This window comes from Centrocercus urophasianus, unplaced genomic scaffold (genome assembly GCF_019232065.1).
Source record: "Centrocercus urophasianus isolate 14NV4802_14NV808 unplaced genomic scaffold, USGS_Curo_1.0 seq_16, whole genome shotgun sequence".
Classification (NCBI taxonomy): domain Eukaryota; kingdom Metazoa; phylum Chordata; class Aves; order Galliformes; family Phasianidae; genus Centrocercus; species Centrocercus urophasianus.
Window position 1 is genome coordinate 34,175,296 of NW_024884711.1, and position 22,199 is coordinate 34,197,494.

At 39.8% G+C, this 22,199-nt stretch overlaps 1 protein-coding gene and 1 long non-coding RNA gene across 5 annotated transcripts in view; one reads left to right on the plus strand and one right to left on the minus strand.

The window, feature by feature from the left end:
* The window catches only part of NRP1 (neuropilin 1), a 108,950-nt gene that overhangs the window by 31,242 nt on the left and 55,509 nt on the right, over nt 1-22,199 (minus strand). For both annotated transcript variants that reach the window (XM_042816915.1, XM_042816914.1), the window contains exons 5-7: nt 20,655-20,810; nt 18,243-18,409; nt 1,138-1,293 (exon numbers count right to left, since the gene is read on the minus strand). In XM_042816915.1, coding sequence (XP_042672849.1) covers nt 1,138-1,293; nt 18,243-18,409; nt 20,655-20,810 — 479 coding nt within the window. The remainder of the gene's footprint in view (nt 1-1,137; nt 1,294-18,242; nt 18,410-20,654; nt 20,811-22,199) is intronic.
* LOC122159389 lies at nt 1,250-8,271 on the plus strand. Of its 3 annotated transcripts, none has more exons than XR_006168481.1 (3): nt 1,250-1,369; nt 4,198-6,373; nt 8,178-8,271. It is a non-coding gene; the product is annotated as an uncharacterized LOC122159389 (long non-coding RNA). The 3 variants fall into 3 exon arrangements; XR_006168480.1 differs by lacking the exon at nt 8,178-8,271 and having other exon boundaries at nt 4,198-5,694; nt 6,244-6,902; XR_006168482.1 differs by lacking the exon at nt 8,178-8,271 and having other exon boundaries at nt 4,198-4,962; nt 6,244-6,902.

Here is a 22,199-nt window from a genome sequence, read left to right on the forward strand (position 1 = left end):
AATTTTACACAGCCAATCTGAGTCCTTACAGAAGGGTCACAAAAAAAGCTGTTTTGAGTAGAGACAGCAGAAAGTCTTCTACGTTGCATCAGCCTCCAGCAGCCACTGGGGATGCTGCTCTCAGACGTATCCCAGGTGAGGTGGAATGCAAGTTACAGCCTCACTGAGAGCTGAGACAGAACTGACTTCTCCGTAATGAGCTTTATGTTCATGGTAGTGGATAATGAAGATTTTTCTTACAACTGTCTAAAGCTGGTTCACTGGGAGGTTACAGGGAGCAAATCTGCTGATAAATGGAAAGGTGATAAAAATCTATAAGGATGGAAAGATAAGCCTAATTATCTGCCTGCATGACCCCATCACTTAGATGCTTGAAAGTCTAACATATTACTAATGGCTTGCTGGCACTCCTGCAAGATAGCAGGACAGATCGGAAAGGAAATGGTATACTGGGCACCATCAAAAGAGGGGTGGCCAGAAGGGAAGGGAGGTGATTGTCCCCCTCCACTCTGCTTTTGTGAGTCCCCATGTGGAGTTCTGTGTCCAGGTCTGGAGCCCCCAGTACAAGAAAGACAGGGAACTGTTGGAAAGGGCCCTGGGCAGCCTGGTCTAGTATTAAATGGGGAGGTTGGTGGCCCTGCATGTGGAAGGGGGGTTGGAGATTCATGATCCTTGAGGTCCCTTCCAACCCTGGCCATTCTGTGACTATGCTGAGGCACCAAAGCAGCGCATATCCAGAGCTTCACTGTATATAAAGGACTGATACATTTTCTAAAAGATTCCCCATAATCTTTTTCTCAAGGTCACATCGGAAATTTCTGTCAATAGGGAAACAGCAGCATACTCTAGGGAAAAGATCCAAACCACTCCAGTTCTGGTGGCTACAATAAGCAAAGCAGAACCTCACACCCTTTCCAGCTGCTGCACACAAACGATTTCTGGGGCTGTTTGCTACCAAGAAAATTGCTGCCTTTTGGATTTGGGATACTGCTAACACTGATCATGCTGATTAAACCTGTGATACCTTATTCCTCTTTTTTTTTCTTTTTTTTCCCCTTATTTAACAACTAAAAGTAACTAAGGAATTCAACAGCCTATTTTTTTTGGCAAAAAAAAGGTAAAAGAGAAAGAACTTACAACAGGCTTGTTTCCTTCCTTCAGAGTAATCCAGTCCTCTCCATTGGAGCTGACATCTACACGGTATGTTTTCAGGTAATATTCTTTCTTTGTCTCTTTTGAGATAGCTCCTTGGGTCCCAATTCCAGAAACGAAGCGGAGAAGGCCCAGATCTACCTGTGGTAGTGAACAAACAGGAATGTGAGGACCATCAATGCATAAGTGACCCTTCTCATCCCTATGTTTCACAGAGGTAATAGGGGTTTGTATAAAGGAAACTGCAGTATATCGTTGCTAATGACAGTACTAGTCTTCTTTATTGCTAACAGGGCCATCAGAGGAGAAAGAAACATTTGCTTGATCAGCTACACACATGGCAGATGATTTCCTTTATGGAGGAGGAATCAGAAACCCCATCACTGCAACCAGGCACCAGACTGTAGATAAGTTATTTGCAAAGCTCCTCAAGGACCAGTCTGGTGAACAATCTTACTTAATACTTTCATTAACTGTCTTGCATAGACGCAAATGAAATTTGCTGAGGACACAAAGCTACCAGGCATTGTCAGTGCAGAGGAGAGCCATGCAGTGAAAGCTGAATGACCCCGAGGACTGGATTATTAGAAATGGGATAAAATTTAATAGTACGATATCGAAGTCATGCACTTAGGGAATGATAAAAAGAATTCTGCTGAAGCCTACAAGCTCATCACTTGCAAACAGATGAGGAGAAAAGAATCCCATGGTACATTATTTAGTCACATGATAATTATGAATCACTGTGCAATTTTGTTGGGAGAAAGGCAAATGAGTTGCTAGCTTGTACACTATGAGGCATTTGCAGAAAAAAGAAGGAGGCATTAACACAAGTACAATAATTTTGCTCCAACTGACAAATGTAATGAACTTCAAGCTTTACAAAATAATGGCAATTTGAACTTGCTATAGAAATGAATGCTATTGTGTGCACACAAATGCTTGCTAGAGGCCATCTCTCTTCCTCAACCATTCTCTGTCTTTCCCTCATGATATTACAAGTGATTTATATTAACTTCCCCCTCAAAAAACTATTTCTAATCCAGATCTATGTCATCGCATGTAGTCACTGAAGCTGTATGAGTATAGCTGGGAGGATGATGTGGGGTGCAGGAGCAACACTACTCAAGTCAGCTCTACTGGCAAGAGAAACCTATGTCTCAGAGCACAAGTCCAGATGCCAAATAGCTGAAAGTAGGCATGAAACTTTCACACTGTCTGGCTGATGACCACAGCTTTGAAACACTCCATTTCCTTACTGCTTTTCTTTAGCCATAAAAACAAACTTGATAAAATCAAATTCATCAGTCTGCTTTCTCCACAGCTGGAACCTTCTCTTTGTTTCCTAAAGCAAACTATTTAAATTCAATACAAATTACACTGTTCACAAAATATTAATCAGAGCAATTAATTCACTTAAACTTGTTGACCAGGCTTTAGGAGCATAATAATAGGTTGATTAATCCTTCTCACATGAATGTCCAGAGAATGTCTCAGGCCTTCTCATTATTTCCAAAGTATGCAGGATGGGGCACATGCATCCCCTGTGTCCCACAGGCATCCTTTTTCCTGGATGTATGTCATATATCCAAAGGCGCTGGAGCAGTTAAATCAACATGCTCTACATTCTCTCTCAAAAGGCTGAAGGAAGTGCTATTGAGGACAGACTGCCTGCTCTCTCAATGCCCATGTCATATGCAAGTCATTCTGAAGTCTTCCAACACAAGAATAGAAGCCTTGTGTGTGACAGATAGAACCAGCTTTCAGCACAAAGCTGCTGCCCCTGCCATGGTTTTTAAGGCTGATGAAGCCTATATGTAACATTTAAGCGTTGGTCTATAGAGGTGAAATAGTGCAACATTTTGTTATCTCATGATTAAAAAAAAAAAAAAAAATCAATCTTAAAAAAAAAAATAATCAGAGCACAGCCTTACAAAAACAATCAAGTGATTTAAAGTAACTGGAGAGTCTCAGATGTTAGATTGTTGCAATCTGAAAGTTAATGGGGGAATCTGGGCATCATTGCGCTGAGCAATCTCAGCTTAACTTCAAATGCTCTCCAAACTGTACTCTGCTGATTGTAAAGTGTGCTGCGCTGAGTTATGTCCAATACCACATTCACTTCCAGACTGAAGTGCACTTGAAAATCTGGAAGTCTGAGGGAGTGCAGAGCTAAGTTATTTAAATGATCTGCTTCTCTTACAATTTGAAACAGCTCTTCAGTTTTGAAATGATTAGGGTCCCAAGCCTGTACCATTCCAACTGATTTGAAATGATTCTAGTAGGGGCTTTTTAATATACAGTAAGTACTTCATTGTGAATAAAGTCAAGCAATGGCCTATTACAAGAATTCTAGATATTCAAAGCTAAGTTAAAATTTAACACTGCGGACTGAGGGGAAGATTTGATTAGTTGATGTCTGAGCGAACAATTACAGCCAGTGGTCTGTGATCACTCAGGCACCTCAGGCTTGTCCCATCACAGAACGTCAGGTGCCCACATTTTGCTAAGGCCCAAATGCTGATATTCAAAACGCTCCTTTAACTCCTGAGGCATTGAAAATCCTGAAACCCATCCATCCCACTGCCCAGAGCAAAATCCTGTACACAGTAAGTTTTGACAGCTACTGTCAGACCCAAAAGCTGACAGAACTCTACAGGTAGGTAGAAATTATCCTGGTGAAAGTTAACAGTGAACTGAGAGAGGGAGACTGTGAGTAGGCCTCCAGTTCACTGCCTCCAGCTATGGAAGAAGCAACCTAATTGTGCTCCTTGCGCCAGTAACTGTGACATGGAATACAGCTCTACAGAGGAATTGCTTCTCTCCAGGTGCCTGAAAATAGAATTGTAATACTGAACACCTCTCTGTGGTACCTCTGTGTTTGTAAATCAAACTCTACCTTTACCAATCCTCTCTAAGTAAGGTGATTGAAATAAATTATGTAGAAGAAAACCTGGAAATTGCATGAAACACCCTAAAAGAGCTGTCAAATTAATCTTTACTAGTCATTTTTTGATGTATTTTGTTCTCTTTCTATTTTTTCAGGGTTGAAGCTCAACCATTTTAACTGCTATTAACAACTGGAACCTGAAGGTACCAGAATGTAGAGGTTGTAAAACAGAGCTCTTTTGTGCTATGTTACCTAGAGGAACCACTGCAGCAGCTCTAGTACAGACGTGTCACAAATAGGTAGGAGTTCCTATACTTTTTGGAGGTGTTTGCTCCACAAGTAAGTAAATTTCCAATCAGCTCAGTGTGCCTTCTCAACAGAGTGTTAATATGACCAGAGGTAACCCATTTTTTTCATGTCCATTCTTCTCTAGTCACAGTGTTAATATGAATCTTTAACAGCTAGCTTTCTGTTTCGGACTTCTTGTCCTTTATTTGTGTTTAGAACTTGTGTTTCATGTTAAAATGAACTGCAGAGATGGTGGTGAATCACAGTACTTTTGAAGACGAACATCAAATGCATTTCCCTGCAATTATTTGACATTTAGCTTTCTGCACATATGATAAACAAACATCTGGAATTTATTTTACAGGATGCAAACAATTTTCTAAGTTATTGCATGCTGTATGGTCACGGTCTGAGATAGACAGTTGTCTCCAAGCCTGAAATCACGATGTTTCATTTCCACGAACAGAATTTTTGCTTTAACTAACTGCAGTTTACTGACAGTCCATTTTCGAAATCTTGCTCTCCTTCATTCAGATTAAAAAGCTTCTCTCTTCTGGAAAATGGTGCCTTAGGGCCCTATCCAACAAACTGCTTTGATAATTGCCTGTGTTGCAATGTGACCGCCTCTATTGGTAAGTACAAGTCTGGGAGCAGACCTACCTACAGGAATGGGCCCCAAGAAATGAGGAATATCTCCAGTGTGTGTTTCTTCTCCAGAAGAAAAATGTTCATGTAGAAAAGTCCCAGTTTTTCCTATTTCTAAAATCAATTTATTTCCTGTGAAATCATATTGCAAGACACTATTTCTGCATATGAATTACTTCCACAATATTTATACTGCAATATCTTTTAGCTTCCAGGAAAAATATTTTTAATGCTGTCTTACTGTCTTCAAAATATGTGGGTGGGTGACACACTTGTAAGACACAGATATGCAACGGGTGGCATGCACATTTGATTTTGAGACCATTTAAGGAGAGAGAAAAAGAATAACATTTAGCTCTGCATAATATATCACGCAGCAAATCTTAGCACAACTGCTGGTTAATGAACAACACACAAAACGCAAGGCACAAAATGGATATTGCTTCTTCCTGTCGTCATACATAACCATGTCATTGTTTGGAAGACTTTATTTTCAGAATGAAAATCTGCCTCCCTAAATAAAATACAGTTGCTGAGTGAGCTGTAGCAAGGGAGCAGTTTCACGAGCTTTTAACACTCCTACTGTAGGTCTGTTCAACAGCCTGAGAAAATAAAGGACAAAGCGCTGGAGTTTGATTAACAACAGGAAGCTTTTTGTTGTGGGCATCTCTTGTGGCTTGAAAAGCTGTATAATCCATCACTTGACACAACACACCAAAGTAAATATTTTTAGAGAACTGTGTCATTTCCCCAGATAGCATACAGTGCTCTGATTTATATTGACTGTTGTGATGCTTCACTGTTCTGTCAAATATTTTAATTAATCAAGAGCTAATCTTTTTCATTTGTTAAGCCCATATTTTTTATTAGATGCTGCTGTTGTTTTGACCAATCACGTGCTCCCATGATGTACATACAGCTATCAATTAGTTGCTTTATTTATTGAGCTTTAAGTAAAAAAGATTACAATGCTAAGTAAAAATGGCACAAGCTCTAGTAGAAATTCTGAAAGGAGTTTCACTAATTTGGTTTGAGTGTTATTTCCAAAAGCCTTCATCCCTGAATTGAATTGTCATTGAAAGAGCACAACCCCTTGATTAATGACAGAGTGTAAATATTCATCCTGGGTTTAAGTGAAAGTAGTGAAGGCTTTTGTGCAAAATTCTCATTGGTACTTGTGTCAGCTCCACAAACAAAGCAAGATAAAAATATTGCAGTTGGTAGGATCTCTCCTGAGTCACTGAAGTCTTTCTCATTGACTTTGACAGCAACATCCTGAAAGCCTGACAAGAGAAAGCAGCTAATCATGTGCTCGACTTCTAGCCTGTGCTGAACAACTGCCCTCAGTCAGCATGCTTTACTGAACTGATGCCTATGTGACTTGGCAAAAGTGGGAAGGTAGGAACAAGAAGATGAGCAAATATTCATGCCAAAGAAGAATGCTTGGCAGCAACAAGCAAATGAACTTTCTTTAGCATTTGAAATATTCCTCGCAATCTTCGCCCTCTGCCCAAATGCTTTTCTGAGCAGGAAAAACGTGAGTGTAAAGACTGTGTGCCTGAAGACAAAGAACTGATTCAGAGGAGGCTATCACACTGAGATACTGATGCTGGGACTGCAGTACTGAGTACAGACTTTTTTTTTCAGAGGTAGATCAGCTAGTTTCTACAAGAGAAAAGTCAAAATCGTCCTGAAAAAGTATGACTAATAGACATAAATGAACCTCAGTCGTCACTGTGGGGCTTCCTGGAAAAAGAAAAGATGCAGAAAGTATAAGAAAAATGAAATCCAGAAAGAAAGGGAAAAAAAAGACAAGAAAAAAATGAAAGAAAAGGCCTCTGTGTCTCTGACAGAGAAAAGATAATGCTTGTGTGGGCTGTGTTGCATCTGGATTCATGGCACATTCTCCCACTCTTATGTTAATTTTTTTTTGCATAAATCAGAAGCAACTAATTAAAAAAGAAATATTTAATTCTGACATGTTCTTTGAACTGGTGTTCCATCTGGTTCTGTTTGAATAGTAAAATCTGCTGTAGTTGTAAAAATTGGCAAGCAGCACTCTGGTAAAGAGAAACAAAAGAGACTCAGTACAGCAGGTTAATACACTAGCATTTCAACTTGAGACATTTCCAGAATTCAGCAAACCAAATCGCTCCAGTATGGAAACTATAAAGATCAAAAGCGAAGGAGAAATACTGTGAGTAGGCTGGGAGAAGTGCTGCCACTGGTACACATTAGCTTGGTGTGATGTTTTCAGTGCGGGGCTTGGAAAGGGTCAGTTTAAGAGCAGGGGCAATGCGCTGGTCCCCTGGAAGGGGCTGACTGTGTTGGCGGGTGGAGACAGAATGCTCCTGCCACTCTTCATGGATTCCAAGCTGCACCTGACGTGGTCTTGTAGGGCTCTGATGTAACATGATCATTATTCAGAAGACTCAGAAAATACCTTCTTTTTAATTTATTTCCTACTTCAAAACTACTTAAAATCTGAACACCAAGTTACGATAACAAAGAGAGGAGAATGTAATAGTATTGGGATTTCTATAGACTCTGGGATACAAGTAATCAGTATCTTGTGCCATTCAAAACCTCTTTGTAGCAATGCAGAGAAAGGCTGATTAACTCCCAGTCCTTTAGAAAAGGATTGTTTTACGTCTTGCAGGAGCATATCTTGCTGTGAAATATTACTTCTTTAAAATGAAAACCTTTGCTTCAGCACTACATTAACTTGCAAATGGATAACCTAAGACATGTACAATGACTTGGTCAAAAAAAGAGGAATGTGAATGGCCCCTTTTTCCAGCTAAGATACTTAGGAACCCTTGCTGAGCCATAAATGAGTCAGGAACGTAATACTTTTAATTAACGTTTTCTGAATACTTATTTGTAATTTACATTTAATTTTAAACCTGAGTTTAATCCTCTGATCTGGAATGAAGACAACTATTTAGTGCAGTATGAATGTAACCTTCCCCAGTTTGTGTTAGAAACTATAGAAAAGGGAAACTCAATAGCAATACTTGCAGAACCGCTCTTTTCTGAGGGAGGGACATAATTGTAGGACTTCTTTCTCTCCCAGCTGTACCAAGCAGCTTATGCACAAATGGGAAATGAGTAATGCAAAGCTTTTCTACCAGACTTCCTCACATGTGAATAACCAGACTCTGGGTGGAAAACACTGAATTTTATCTATGTTTTCTTCTAGCATTTGTTTGCCAGCTACTATCCTGTTGTAATCAGAGGCAGAGGCAGCAAGGCTTGATCTGAAATGTATCTTGGCACTCTAAATGTAAGTACAATATTATACACGCATAAACACATAGGAACTGCCTCTACTTCTTCCTGTTTTGCAGCATACCTATGCTAATCATGTAGGAAGCTCATAAGTGAGGGTGTGATGTGCCATACGGAATTAAACCTCTGCTGTCTCAGACCAGAAAGATTTGACTGTGCAATCACAGATGCAGAGAAAGTGCCTCTGAAATCACTGGAATTTGCTACAAAGTTCAAGCTTTGAGTTTTCTATGTACACAGCAACAAAACGTGGAAAAAATGCCAGTGTCTACGATTTAATATTTTTTAAGCTTAATTTCACTGGGAATTGGAAAAGGTGTATAACCTGTGTCACTTAGAAATATATGTATTTTCTTGTGATCAGTTTTCTCATCTGGGAAAATTGGTGCAGTCTCTTTAAATCAGTCAGTCATCCACAGGAGTCTGCATTCATTTATTCTCTGTTAAATGGAACTGTCAGTTTTGTTGCACCAAAATTCGATTTTCTATTTCATACACATTGTGTATGATGATTTTAATTTACTACTGGGTCACCAAACAAGTCACTGCTTTTTTTAAAATATGAGTTTTTGCTACTTTCTAGAGAAAATGTCAGGTAACTGCAGTCAGTTGATGTGCGGAAGGGACTGTAAATGCTAAGAGAAAAGGGACTGACGTGCCAAGATCATCTTGTTTGGTTCGTTTCTCATAGCTTCAGCTGTTGATGAAGTCCTTCTGAGGCAGGGATCTGGAAGACCTGCTGGTGAGTGCAGGGCTTTTGCATTTGTAAGAGTACAGGGATAGCAGAAGGGATACACAGGTTGGTGACCACTCGGACAAAATCACAGAAACATCTGAGTTGGAAGGAACCCTCCCACAATGGACAGGAGCACTTACACTAGGTTAGGTGCTCAGAGCCCTGTCCAGCCTGACCTTGAGTGTCTCCAGGGATCGGGCATCCACCACCTCTCTGGACAACCTATGCCAGTGCCTCACCACCCTTACTACAAAGAACTTCTTCCTTATATCCAATCTAAATCTCCCCTCTTTTAGTTTGAAACCATTTCCTCTTGTTCTGTCACAACAGATGTTGCTAAAGAGTGTCTCCCCTTTTTTCTTATAGACTCCCTCTAGTGCTTCCCCTGTAGTGCTAAAGCAAAGCACCAGAAGATTGCTTCCTTTCCGTTTCTCCCCTTTTCTCAGCAAGGCCTGCTCAGACTTCTGGGATCTCGTTTCCAGGGTTTCTTGGGCCAAGGAACGTGCCTGGTTTGTGTACTCCCACCCTGTCTCTCTGAAAGTTGCTCTATCTTTAGCCATGCAAAGGGCAAAGCCATTGATTTTTAAGTGCTGTGACTTTGTAAAATAAACACAGGATGTATTTTCTTAGTTAAGCATATCACTGAAAGGGGAAAAACCACTATGGACTGTTAATTTTTACAGCCTGATAACAGCATTTTAAAGTTATTCTATGCTCTGTCAGCCCTTCAACCCATAGTCTGAATTTAACAGGATTTGCAATGGAAGACCTGCTGCTTCCTTTGTTAAGGCTGAAAGCCACCTTAGTCTCCATTTCAATCATCTCTAACCTAAATATGACCAGTTAAAATATGCCTAGGTTTTATAAGCAACACGACAAATTAATCTTATCAGCAGCTTCAAAGGATCAACACCAGAAATGAATTTGGCCCAAAGTGTTCAATGCAGGAGGCTGCAGAGGAGAGAAAGTCCAGACTGCACAGGTATCACCAGCTGCTGGGAGCTGCGTGCAAACAGGGCTGCGGAAGAGCCAGGCACTCCTGAAAGCACAGGAACCCAACTTTGGCTTAACAATTTCTTGACTGTCAGCTCTGCTTTCTCTGCTTATAGGCTTTGTTTATCAGACAGCTATGAAGTTCCAGTGATGTTTTTTTAAAGAATTTTTTAAAGCCTTGAACAAAAATGTTAAAACTGAAGCAAAAGTGGAAGTATTTCTCTAATGATGATTTTTTTTTTTTTTTTTGTGAGAAGAAGATAAATTGCTTTCTGAAGGGAATCTATTTGCCACTTGGAAGAAATCTAATTTATCCTTCCACTATGCCTATTTTTCTGCTGCTGTGAAAATGTCACCTAATGGGCAGAACAGAATCAAAATGGGATACAGAAGCAGGATAACACAAGGGTAGGGGAGGCAAATGGCAGAAAATCCAGAGTGTGGATGCTGGGATGGGGAAGGACCCACAGGACTCATGAACTCTTCAGCCTCGTACTGCAGTGCAGGTGTGGAATGAGTGAATAAAACCACACAATCGTCTCTGCAAAGCACTCAGCTGTGCACCTATCATCTCCAGCCCGAGGTCAGCCCTGTGAGAGCAGAGACCTTTAGCTCAGTAACAACTCTGCCTATTATAACATGCCTCAGCTGCGTGTTCCTACCCAAGACTGTGTTTTTAGCCACTACATTTAGTCATTTAACTTCTAGCCTTGAGCTCTGCTTTCCCTGCAGCCCGACACCTGCCTGGTCTTGTAGATTAATTTATTTATGCTGGACTTGGAAAAAAAAATCTCCTTTTGAGATACCTTCCCTCACCTCTGTGTAGAGCATGGGCTCAGAGGAACAGACATGTTGTGGTGTGGGATAGGTAAGGCTGCCTCAGCCCACACAAGCTCTGCAGACCCTCCGGGAGAGCTCCCCTGCCAAGCAGAATGGCACAAACAACTGATTTTTTGCCTTCATGGCAGTTAAAAATATCATCGAGCAATATCAAATGGTTTGAGTCAAGCTAAACACATGAGCATGATTGGGAAGAAAAAAGAGAGAAGAATCATTCTGTTTCTAATGTTTTCGAGCGGCTTTAATTTCTGTGAAAGAAAGTAGAAGAAAAAGATACTTCCATTAAAAAAAAAACAAAAAACATTTAGTTTAAAAACATATTTAAAGGTTTTAATTTCTTTGCCTCCTGAAATGAACTATTTTGTGAAAGTGAGATAAATTTACAAGATTATTTTAGTAGCTGCTGATTCAGTGCTTTTGCTGGACTCATTTTTAATTTGCTACCTCAGCTCTAAAGGGCCATCTGTCTTGCAGCCATTGAGGGGATGTAGGGCTGGACTGGGAAGTGGATGCATAGGTAATTACGGAGTTATATACAAACTGCTCAGATCTCTGCATAATGGATCCCCTGAAAGAAGTGCAACTATTATAATGATTAGGCTGGTGGTGGAGACTCGGAGGGGCTCTGCTTCTGCTGCTCCTCCATATGCTGCAGCAAGGATTGCTCAAAGCCACGCAGGACTCCCCTCTGTACCTGGGCTGATGCAGAAACATGTCAGTGGGATGCAGCAAGGCTTTTCCTCTAAACGGCATTTTGCACCTGCACTTCTGGAGCAAAAAGGCTGCCAGTGGTTGCACATAGCACTCTGAGCATACCTCCAGCCTCCCCAGAGTGATAAATCTATGGCTGGGAACTTTGTGGTACTAAAATAGCTCTTGAAATCTTTTGAATAACAATAAAAAACAACAACAACAAAAAACTTCACACTTTGCAGGGCCCTTTTAGTTCTCCCTCTCTCTCTTGCCTAATTTCAGTACTTGCCTTTGAGAAACTGTACCATTTATTCCCATGTCACAGTAAATAAAGGTACGAATGCATCCTGCTGGGTCAATTAACCCCAGTTCTGCACTGTGTCACAGTCTGTACTGGCTGTGATTTCCAGAAAGGAATATTCTTTTGTCATTCTTTGCCCATGTGCAAACACATGTTAAGACTATAAGACAACTGTAACACTCTTCCACATAAAGCTAACTCTGCTTTTTGTAATTGTTGAAGTACAGTTATGAACTGTAAAATGACATGAACCAAATACATGACTTGCATTCTGAAGTGGTAGGGAAGACAAAGGACTGGCAGGTTTTGTGCTTTCATGTCAGTGTGCTCCCTAATGATGGGCAAGCCCTGCCATGAAGCCTCTGAGCCTCAGCTCTCAGACAGTCCTTCAAAGGCCAGAAGTGGGTTTCCCAGGTTTCCCATTAATCTATGCAGAAATATGATGTACTTCACTGCAATATCAAACTCCAAAAGAAGCAGAAATAATTGCAGTGGAAGCAAAGGCAGTGTTGATTTGCACTTCCTTGAGCTTTCACGTGAAATATTTAGATAAGCTCGCTCAGGAAAGTCAACCTGAGCAGCTGCCTGATGTAAGAATAAACCTGTTACTGAAACAAATGTGCTGTGCAGAAGCAATATAAATACTGACTGCATTTTTAAGTGAATACCTGATAAGGAGATAGGCTATGACACTGATGAAAGGTCGAGACACCAAATGATAAACTGTGATTATTTTCAGAAGTGCTGCAGGAATAAATCTATATTAATCTATATACCAGTTTACATCAACGGTGCATGTTTCTGTGTTTCACTTACAAAGGAGCAAGTAATGAAGAAGGTAGGTTACTGCAAATTTAAAGGAATGAAGACAAATGTGGAAGAAAAATTCCACCTCAGAGGTCCCTCTCATTCTGGTGAAGCACTGTATACATGGAAGTGTTTTAAATCAATGGAAGTATATTTTCCTTGCATGGGAGAGTTTGTGTTAAATAAACAACTGATATTTCAATCAGTGGAGGCGAGGGGATCCCCCAGGTTGCTTTGTGAGGAGGCCCGTTCGTACTCCAGAGATCTCACTGCTGCAGGATGCAGAAGGATAGTTTTACACCGGGTTGGCTGCTGTTTTTAGGGCTGGCTGGGATGGAGGATGGCCCTGTGCAAGCCTGGGTGCCCGAGGCACGATGCTGGGAGGAGGTCTGAGTGGCAGGCAGGGATCTGGGCAAGCAGGCTGGGATCTGGGAGCCTTCTGGGCCAGACCTGCTCTCTGCAGGCCTCCAACCTGGCCATTCCATTGCCCCGCTGGAAAACCTAGTACACAGATTTGGACCGGATTAACCATTTCTGTCATGTTAGCCGGAATGCACAATATGGAATTCATCGTAGTGTATGGCCCTGTGTCAGCTGCAGAATGACAGATAATACCCAATCCAGAGTATAATGTCTATTTATGTTAACCCTCTGTTAACCTTTTGGAGCAAATCTCAACTAGCAGAGTGTGTTTATACCAGATTAGTGCCTTTTGTCTTGTGGCTGCAAAGTTTTGATCTGGTTCTAGATTCTTAAAGCTGGATTTATGGTTTTGTTGAACTCCAGTCATAATACGAACTGAAGATGTTGTGCAAACACATCTTTGCTATCTGGGCAAGCTGGGGGTCAATGAGTGACAAATGATGCCACCCAGAAACTATCACTCAGCTCGGTGGGAGCATAAAGATTCATGCCATAAGCATTAGGAGAAAGATTTTGTCAGAAAGCACACAGATGCTGCAGTAAAAGTACCCAGAAGGTGTTGCTCCTTGTGGGTTTGAAAACCCACATCATTATGAGAATTGATGATAGCACAAGTTCCAGTGACCCTGTTAATAGGCAATCAGTTTTCCGTCAAAACCACACACACATGGGGCTCAAGTATCTGCCTACAGCCCTGCCCATGTGGGCCACTGCCACCACCCATATGGCCTAGAAATGCAAAGGATTTCCATGCACAGCACCTATGGCTCATGCTCCAGGGCTTCAAAGGTAAGATGCAGAAAGTTCCCTAATTGCAAAGATTTCACGTACTGCCTGTTCAGATGTGCGTAAACATAACTGCCATTCTTAAATGCAAACATTAAATCTACTCTGTAAAAGCACAATTACTGCTGCCATGGCAGAAATCAGTTGTCCCTTTTTGAAGGAATGCCTTGAAAATGCAATCATAAAATCCCTGCACGTTATGGATTTCATTAACATTGTACTCCCCTAGGATTCCCAATTGCACAATAACAGCAGTTCTTTAAATTTTAAATACCACAGACAGGAACAGTTTCACTAAAACCAGATGTGAAACCCTTGTGCTGGCCTTCTTACTGGTTCTAAGTACTGAAACTGGCTGGTAATTGATACCTATTAACATGTTTGTTGTTCAGATTACAGAAATGGAAACACTATACTATTTTTCCTGTGAAAGGATACGTTAATGAGGGACAATGACTTAGAATGCAATGTCAGTACTCTGCTCTTGATTAAATTAAAGGGTTGTTTTTTTTTTAATTTATTTTAAATTATGTTATTTCACACTGTCAGGCAGCTCAGTGTATAAAACCTCAGTGTAATAAACAGGGATGTTTAGCTTAAGTTTGAAGAGCTAATAACATTCCATATGACAATAAACTAACTTCGTGCTTATTTTTGACAACCTTTGTCTCATGCATATCTTTAGTCTGTTCATATTAGAAAATCCACAGACTTTATTAATGTGATTTTAAAGAAATTCAATCTGGAGTGACTCTGTTTCTGATTATGGAGTCACTCCAAATCTCGAGTCAGTTATTTTAAAAAGTGTGTTTGAGGGTTAAAAAAAAAAAAAAAAGGAGAAGGTACCATGCAGACTGATGGTATGACCGTGCTACTAGTATTTTGAATCTAAGCTTTGACATTTACTTCAAAACAAGAAAGGAGTGGACATACAGCTTTCATTTTGCAGAGCCTGGCAAGCAGGCAGCACTCAGATGCGCCCAGGAGCTCGTGCTCTGTCAGCCACAAAGGAGCCACCCAGTTTTTCTACCAAAGAATGGATTTCATGTTCACAGATGGAATTCATGCAAATCCATTGCTAACAGCAAGCCAAAGCTATTTTCCTAATTATTTTCAGTGAAATGGTCCAAAAGACGTCAACACCTCAAAGGAGACAATCATATCACATGCCCTCTAGACGTCCTCTGTAGATACCAATCTCCCTTTGCTGATACTTAACTGAGGTTTTCTGTTTCTTTTGTCTTAGCAAAAACATTAACCTTGAAGGGAGGGGTAAAAGGAAGGGAAAGGAGAACTATAATATTTCCCTTATACAAAAAATGATACACTAAGGAAATTACTATTTGGAGCTGAATTTTCAAGCTGTTTTGCCCACGTATAATTGTGCATATCTCAAATAAATGCCCTAGTTGTATATGCGTATTGGCAGTTTAAAGGCAGACATTGCTACTTAACCAGCTGCAGTGTGTGCAGGTATGCAAACCTGCAAACGTGAACTGATTAATGAATAGTAAGATACATAAAATCCCTAACTCTCAGACGATGGCATAAAGGCAGAAATTTTCACTTTAAAAGTTTCAAGTTCAGTATTGCTGTATACTTCAGCTTGTTTTTTCCCACTGAATATTTTCCAGAGGTCTTGCAGCGTCCCACAAAAATCTGTTTACGTTGTACTGCACAAAAGCAAAAACTGTGTAAATGACTAATTTACAACAGCATACAGAACCACATAGAACAAAGTGATCTCAGTCCTTCATACACAAGTGCCTCCCTCCTTTTAGAAAATATTATGATTTTTTTTCAATGGGTAATTTCAGAGTGTTTTATTAGTTGCATGTCCTTGGTTGTTTGTCTGTAAGCTCTTATGGATATGAACATCTGTTCCTGCAGATATTTGTGTAGAGGAAACATGGGCTTTCATTACCATATCCAGATACAAACTCGCAATACACGCTCGCTGCCAATGGCATCAAGCCTTTGTAGATGGCTTTTCCCATGCGCAAGGACACTGCTACCAAGGTACTTGGTGGTCTGAAGTACTTAGCATCCATTTGAAGACTGTCAATTAACTTTAACAGGAAAGCATCAAGAATGCTTGGAGGCTTGAATTATCAATGAGTGTTGAATTAAATGCTAATAAATAAATAATTATAATAATGATTCATATCCTTCTCACACAAATGGAACCAAAGATGTGTTAAGCCACTGTACATTGAGAAAGGCCAGAGGATGGCAAGTCCCCAAACTATGGTTGCTTCTATGACGCAGACAATGAATGGTAGGATAATGAGACACTGCACAGGATGAGTGGAATGATTAACAGTTCTGCAGCATGTGTAAAGCACACATAGTCAACACAATGAATCTGCAAGTAGTGTTTTGTAGGCTTGATCCTGCAAACACAACCTATCTCCACTGTAAAGACTGCTACAATTCTGGCACAAAGTCTGCCTCAGGGCTGCTTGTACTCTCATAATGGTTTTTGGGCACTGTTCTAGCGCTAGAACACTCCGGGAAGTGGTTCATGCTGCCTTTTTCAAATCAAGGGCTTGGTGAAGTAGGTGAGAACTATGGCTTGAGCAGGACAGCATACAAATAATCACCAACTTCTTGACTGATGGGGTAGCTGAAAGCAGCATAAAGGTGCTCTTAATTTTGTTTGGTGATTGTTTCTGCCCTGGGCACTCTGGTTTATGGCAAAACACAAGGGAGGGTGAGAAATTTCTGGTTAGGAGGCTTGAGGTACCCTTGCTGTTTTAAGCATAAATCCCCGAGTGGCTTGGATTCTGTTAAGCATTTGTTATTAAAGAAGTTAATAGTTAAAAAAGTCCTTTGAAATTTTTTCTAAGAAAGGCCTAGTTCTAACTGAAAGGATTAAGCTATATGTATACGTATGTGGTCATCATAACTTACTAAAGTTAATAAGCACATAGAACACATGAATGAGATTTGACAAGCTTTCTTGTTTTGATTATCCAGCCATAAATGTGTAAGTGACAATAGAAAAGAAGGAAATAATAAAAAAAAAAGCAGTGGCCCTCTGACCAGATGAAACACGTGGACTTTGATTCTGATGCATTCCATCCTTTTTCTACAAGCATTCCACGGATTTCAAGCAGCAATGATTAATAACAAGCCTAGCACTTACAGAAGAGTAGGGAGATTTTAATATTTATTCCTAAGTAAAGAAGAAGGATCAAGAGATTTTTTTTTTTTGCCTCTCTGAAGCCTGATTAGGTCCATCAACAAGAGCTCAGGATGTGTAGGGGCCCCCAGGCAGGACACCTGAGAGTCCCGTTGTGTGCCAAGGATCAGAAATGAAAGATTTCCCCTTCTTTCCCTCCTTTACTAACTACTGCTCAACACGTTTTTAAGCTCTCTTGCAGACAGCAAACCTCACAGGAAACACTGATGTGAACATTCTTATTGACAGCTAATGAGACCTTTTTTGTATGTCAGTTAGCAGTTTCCTATAGAAAACAACAGGAGCAGGAGAAATGTTTCAAATACATGAACAAACTTTCAATATTTGTAATATTAATCTAATATGCATGAACCTTTCTAGTTTTATTTATTTCTTAATTTATTTTTAACAGAAGAAAAGGAAACTAGATCACAACTAAGGAGTCAACCTACATAATCAAGGCAAATCAGTATTCTTCACCTAATGAAATAAATACTGGCGTGCTACTATAGTTTATTATTTGCATACAGTAACTCATACGAACAACTTTAACCTGTTCAGGGATCGTGCACCATGAAAATAAGGACCTGCAACAACCTTCAGTGGACCCACTGACCTCAAGGAAGCTCTTCATGGGGACAAGTGTTTGCAGGATTGCTATTGCTCCTGTCCCATCAGAGCAAAACTGAGGCAGGCAATCGTGCTAAACACTGCTTTGCTTAAGGATGTGGAAGAACTGCCACTAGACAGATACCAGTAAACTCACCTTCTGCTTAAGATAGTCTAGAAAGGACCTGAGTCTTCTGAGGTGAAATCTGAGTGCATGAAAACACCATGCCATATTAATGCTTAACTATAATCAGCTTGAGACATAGCACATGCTCAGTTTACTGCGACATTCCACTTTAAGTGCATGTTAAACTAATATTGACTTTTCCACTAAACCAAAATCTGCTATTTGTGCCCAGAAGACTGAAAAACAATAGAAGGGGGAAGCAGAAGAATTAATCTTCCTGACCTTTTTTTTTTATAGCTCTGGGAGTCAGTTTTTCTGTGTGTTTAATAGGGAATGCAAACTATTCACTTGCAGCGATTCTTAGATTATGTAGGACTACTTCATACTACTGTATTATTTTCCTTTTTCTTTTGCATTCTTTGCATTCAGTAAACTCCATAAGGTATCAACAATATCTTTAAAGCATTATCTTTTTACCTGTATCCATTCTCTGGCAGAATCTTCCCCTGGGGTCCATCCATTTTCAGGATAATTTAGCCGGGACCTTTCTGAAGACCAGATAGCACTGTACTGGGAGGAGACTGTGATTTGATCAGAGTGAATTTCTCCTGACTCCATACCTAGAGGTTCCATGCACTGGAAATCTGAAGAAAAATAAATTACCATCATTACTATGGTCAGGTTTTTGGATTTATTTTTATGTGACTTTGAAATCTTCAGCAACTTTAAGTGAAGCAATATGGAACTTGTGGTGCCATTCTTAATATTGTCATTCAAGTTGCCATGGCAATTTCTACAATAATAATGCCATACAAATATTTTTAGACCAGTGTTGTAGTCATTTCAGGATAGGACAATAGAATTTTCTTTTCTACGGCAGCAGAGGCACTTCTGTAAATTCACAATACAAAACAATGTATGTTCAACCCATAATTATGCACAAAGCCAGGAAAGACAAACTAGATGACTGTACAAAATAATTCAATTTTAGAACTACATATATACTCCAGTACAAAAAGTATAAAATGTTTCAAAATGTTATTAAAATTGCAGCAGTTCTCTTTTGATCCTGGACACTGGAAGGAAACAGACCAACAAAATTTGAATCCAGTTCAGAAGAGTATTGACACAAAGGAATCACCACCTCTTCTGTAATGTGCTGCATTTTTAATGAGTTGACCATTTCCATCCAGTCTCTTTCTATACACACAAAAATTACCTAGATAACTTAGAATCATATATATACCTTAGATAACTTAGAATTGACAATGTTGTCAATATTGGGAGCTCAAAGGCTGATAGTGCATGGAGTCTAAATTCTCTCACTCTTCAGAAATACTACTGTTGAAGCAACAGAGACTAGTGGCTTTAGATGGATCCTCACACCCAGCTGCATATGGACCTTTGTCAAAGGCTTACCACCTTATTGCAAGGGCAAAAGAAAAGAGCATATGCCTGCACTACAGTTTGGGGAATTAATCACTGATAGCTTAAGACAAAAGGCCAGCACATAAATCTGAAAGAAAGAACTTCATTTCCAACAGAGAGGTGGGTGCTTAGCCAAAGGTTTCAGAACCACTAGATACTGTTGGCTGGATTCAGTACTGAATTCAGGACTGAGATGCATTTTCATGATAGTATGGGAAGCCTGATCTGCTGCTGCTTCTGATTCATCTCATATGTTGAACAAATGCAAACTTGAGTTTTGAGATGTACAGCTCACTGCTTTTGGGCATTTGACCCAAAAAGGAGGATAACTGAATTATCAGCTTTGCTGGTGAAATCACATTCTCCATGGTGTACCAAGCATTTCCCCCTTTTTGCGCTGCTAAAGAACATTAGAGGCCTTTGCTGAGGTATTGAAACTGTAGCATGTTAGCATAAGTCTTCTTAGGTAAGACTTCTTACATCAGTGTTAATCCTCTTCTGTTCAGAATCAGAAGGCCACTACAAAGGACCCAAGGCATGATAGGTCAGAGTCATATTAAAATATCTGAAAAGGAGATTTCCAGTTTGATGGATGCTTTCCCATCCATGCCAGTTGGGTATGTCCTGTTACCTCCTGCTGGCTATGAATGTACAAGGAAGAAATTGAAGATGCAAAGCAGAGAAAAGGTGGGGAGAAACTGGAATAATTTCTCTTTGTCAATTTTTCCTTTGTTCTGTCTTTGATTAAACAACTACATCAACTGTGAATCTGCACAAAACTCGGTCACAGAATGGAGAGAGTTTGATTTAAAGTGTGCATTTTATCATGTAACAAAGCAAGGAAATCTGCAAGGACATAACATAACATAGCCCATTATTTTCCTGCATCTCCCTCCCTTGATTTCATTCTCTGTCCAAGCAGCAAGCACGAAAATGAGGCAACTGGGAGAAAAATAATAGACAGAGAACAAAGCTTAGGTAGCTTATGAAATGGTTTAACAAGTGCAGGTATATTAAATGGGTTCTTTTTATTCATGAAATCGATCGTCAAAGCTTATTCCACGTAATAAAAGAAGGCTTTGGATAGTGCGTTCATTGTACATGCTTCATTGCTTTAATGCAACTGTTCAATTGCTCAGCATTCCTGTGTTTCCTTGGTCAGCAGAGGCTTTAATAACTGTTTCAACTTCCTGGCAATACTGAGGAATAAGGCTGTCAGAGGAACTCTGCTTCTTGCACATTTTTTTCAAAGTGTAGCTGGTCTTACAGAAAAAAAAACCGAAGATAGGAAAAAGGAAAAAAAAAAAAGGAAGAAAAAGCAGGACAGCAAAACAGAACCAACCCTCCCCTATCATCTTATTTATTTAAGGTTTCTTTAAAGTTTCATGCAACACCTGGTGTGCAAGAAGACATAACAGAGAATATTTTCCAAGAAGCTCTGCAGGATGCGTAAATACTGACCTTCCAGTACACTGCTCTGCGACACGCTGTAGTTTGCTGAAAATCCCTCTTTTGCTATTGCACTGTCAGTGTAAAATACCATTGAAAGAATCCCTGTTGAAGAACGGACGCGGCCTGGGTTGTTCTGCCCACAATAACGTCCTATGTGCGGGCCAACTGCAAAGAGACAGAGTACAATGGTAAACGAGCACTTCTACTACAACAATAGATGATGCTACAATAGCCTCCTACAGAGATTCCCTCAGCAGGAGTAAGTGAAACTCCACAATAGCTTAAAATAACAGCCTCATCAATAACTTAGCAATGAACAATAAATTGCTTATCCTGCCCCAGTAGTCTTGCTTCTAAAATGTTCCAGATAGCGCTCCATAAAACCTCAGAAAACATAAAGAATCAGGATTACAAAATGTGTCTTAAAGTGCAGAGAAAGGGTAACGATGCACAAAATTACACGTACAAAACAGCAGAACTATTTTCCAAGAGTGACTGAAGCACCTATTTATGACAAGGACATTGGAATGGCCTGATTTGCCCACATAGCCTACAAGATGTTGAACACTCTTCGCTCTGGTTAAAGTGCAAACAGCATCTTTCAGGATTTCTGCCCAATACTGCAGCCAATCTCTTAATTTTAGAGCAAATTTAGAAAAACATTTTTGTACTCACATTGAGCCAAAGACCAAATTCTCTTTTTCCCTTCCTATTTAGACCTTCAGCACATCCTCATGGATCTTTCACTTATATGCTCAATACTAAATAATACCGTAGAAGAATTCAGGTGGAAAATATTAATCCATTCAATAGTGGAAAGATTTCTTAAGTGGAACTCCTTGTCACAGAACAAGTACACATACATGATTTCTTTTAGTGTTCGTAACATATAAACTGGTTCCTGCATTTTTTTTTGGCTTTCCTATGCAGGGAGAATCTTTTCCCTTAATTACGCTACTCAAATCACAACCAACATATGCAGTCTTCTAACTTTTGAGCATTCACTACAGATAGGCTGTTGAGTACTGACACATCTCTGCTTACAAACAATAAGAAAAGATAATGTTAAACCCATGCATGGAGTCAACAATAAAAATAATGGTAAGAAATCATTCTAATGCTTACACCACTGGCTTTTTAGACTTAAATTAACACCTTGTCATTTCTTTAGGAACTTCATTTAACATTCAGTTTAAATTATAAAATGTTTATATATACTAATTATTCACAGTTCAAAGAAAATCCTCAGCTAACATCATTTTGTAGTCATTTGTTGGCATTTTTCAACAAGTAAAACAGTTCCAGCTTGAAATAACTTTATTTTGTAAGCTACACACTTCTGTAAGGCTCTTGAGTTGCCAGAAAGAGGGAGCTCGTATGATATAGCTTTTGCTGCCAGCATATATATTTCAACCCATATTCTGGACATAATCTTCACTTGCTTTGGAAATCCCAGGGCATTTTGAGGAGCTGCCAGTCCAGTCTTTTTTCACCAGCATTGTTCATTGTCATACTGATAGACTGAAACACCCTGTACAGCACATGAGTTGGATT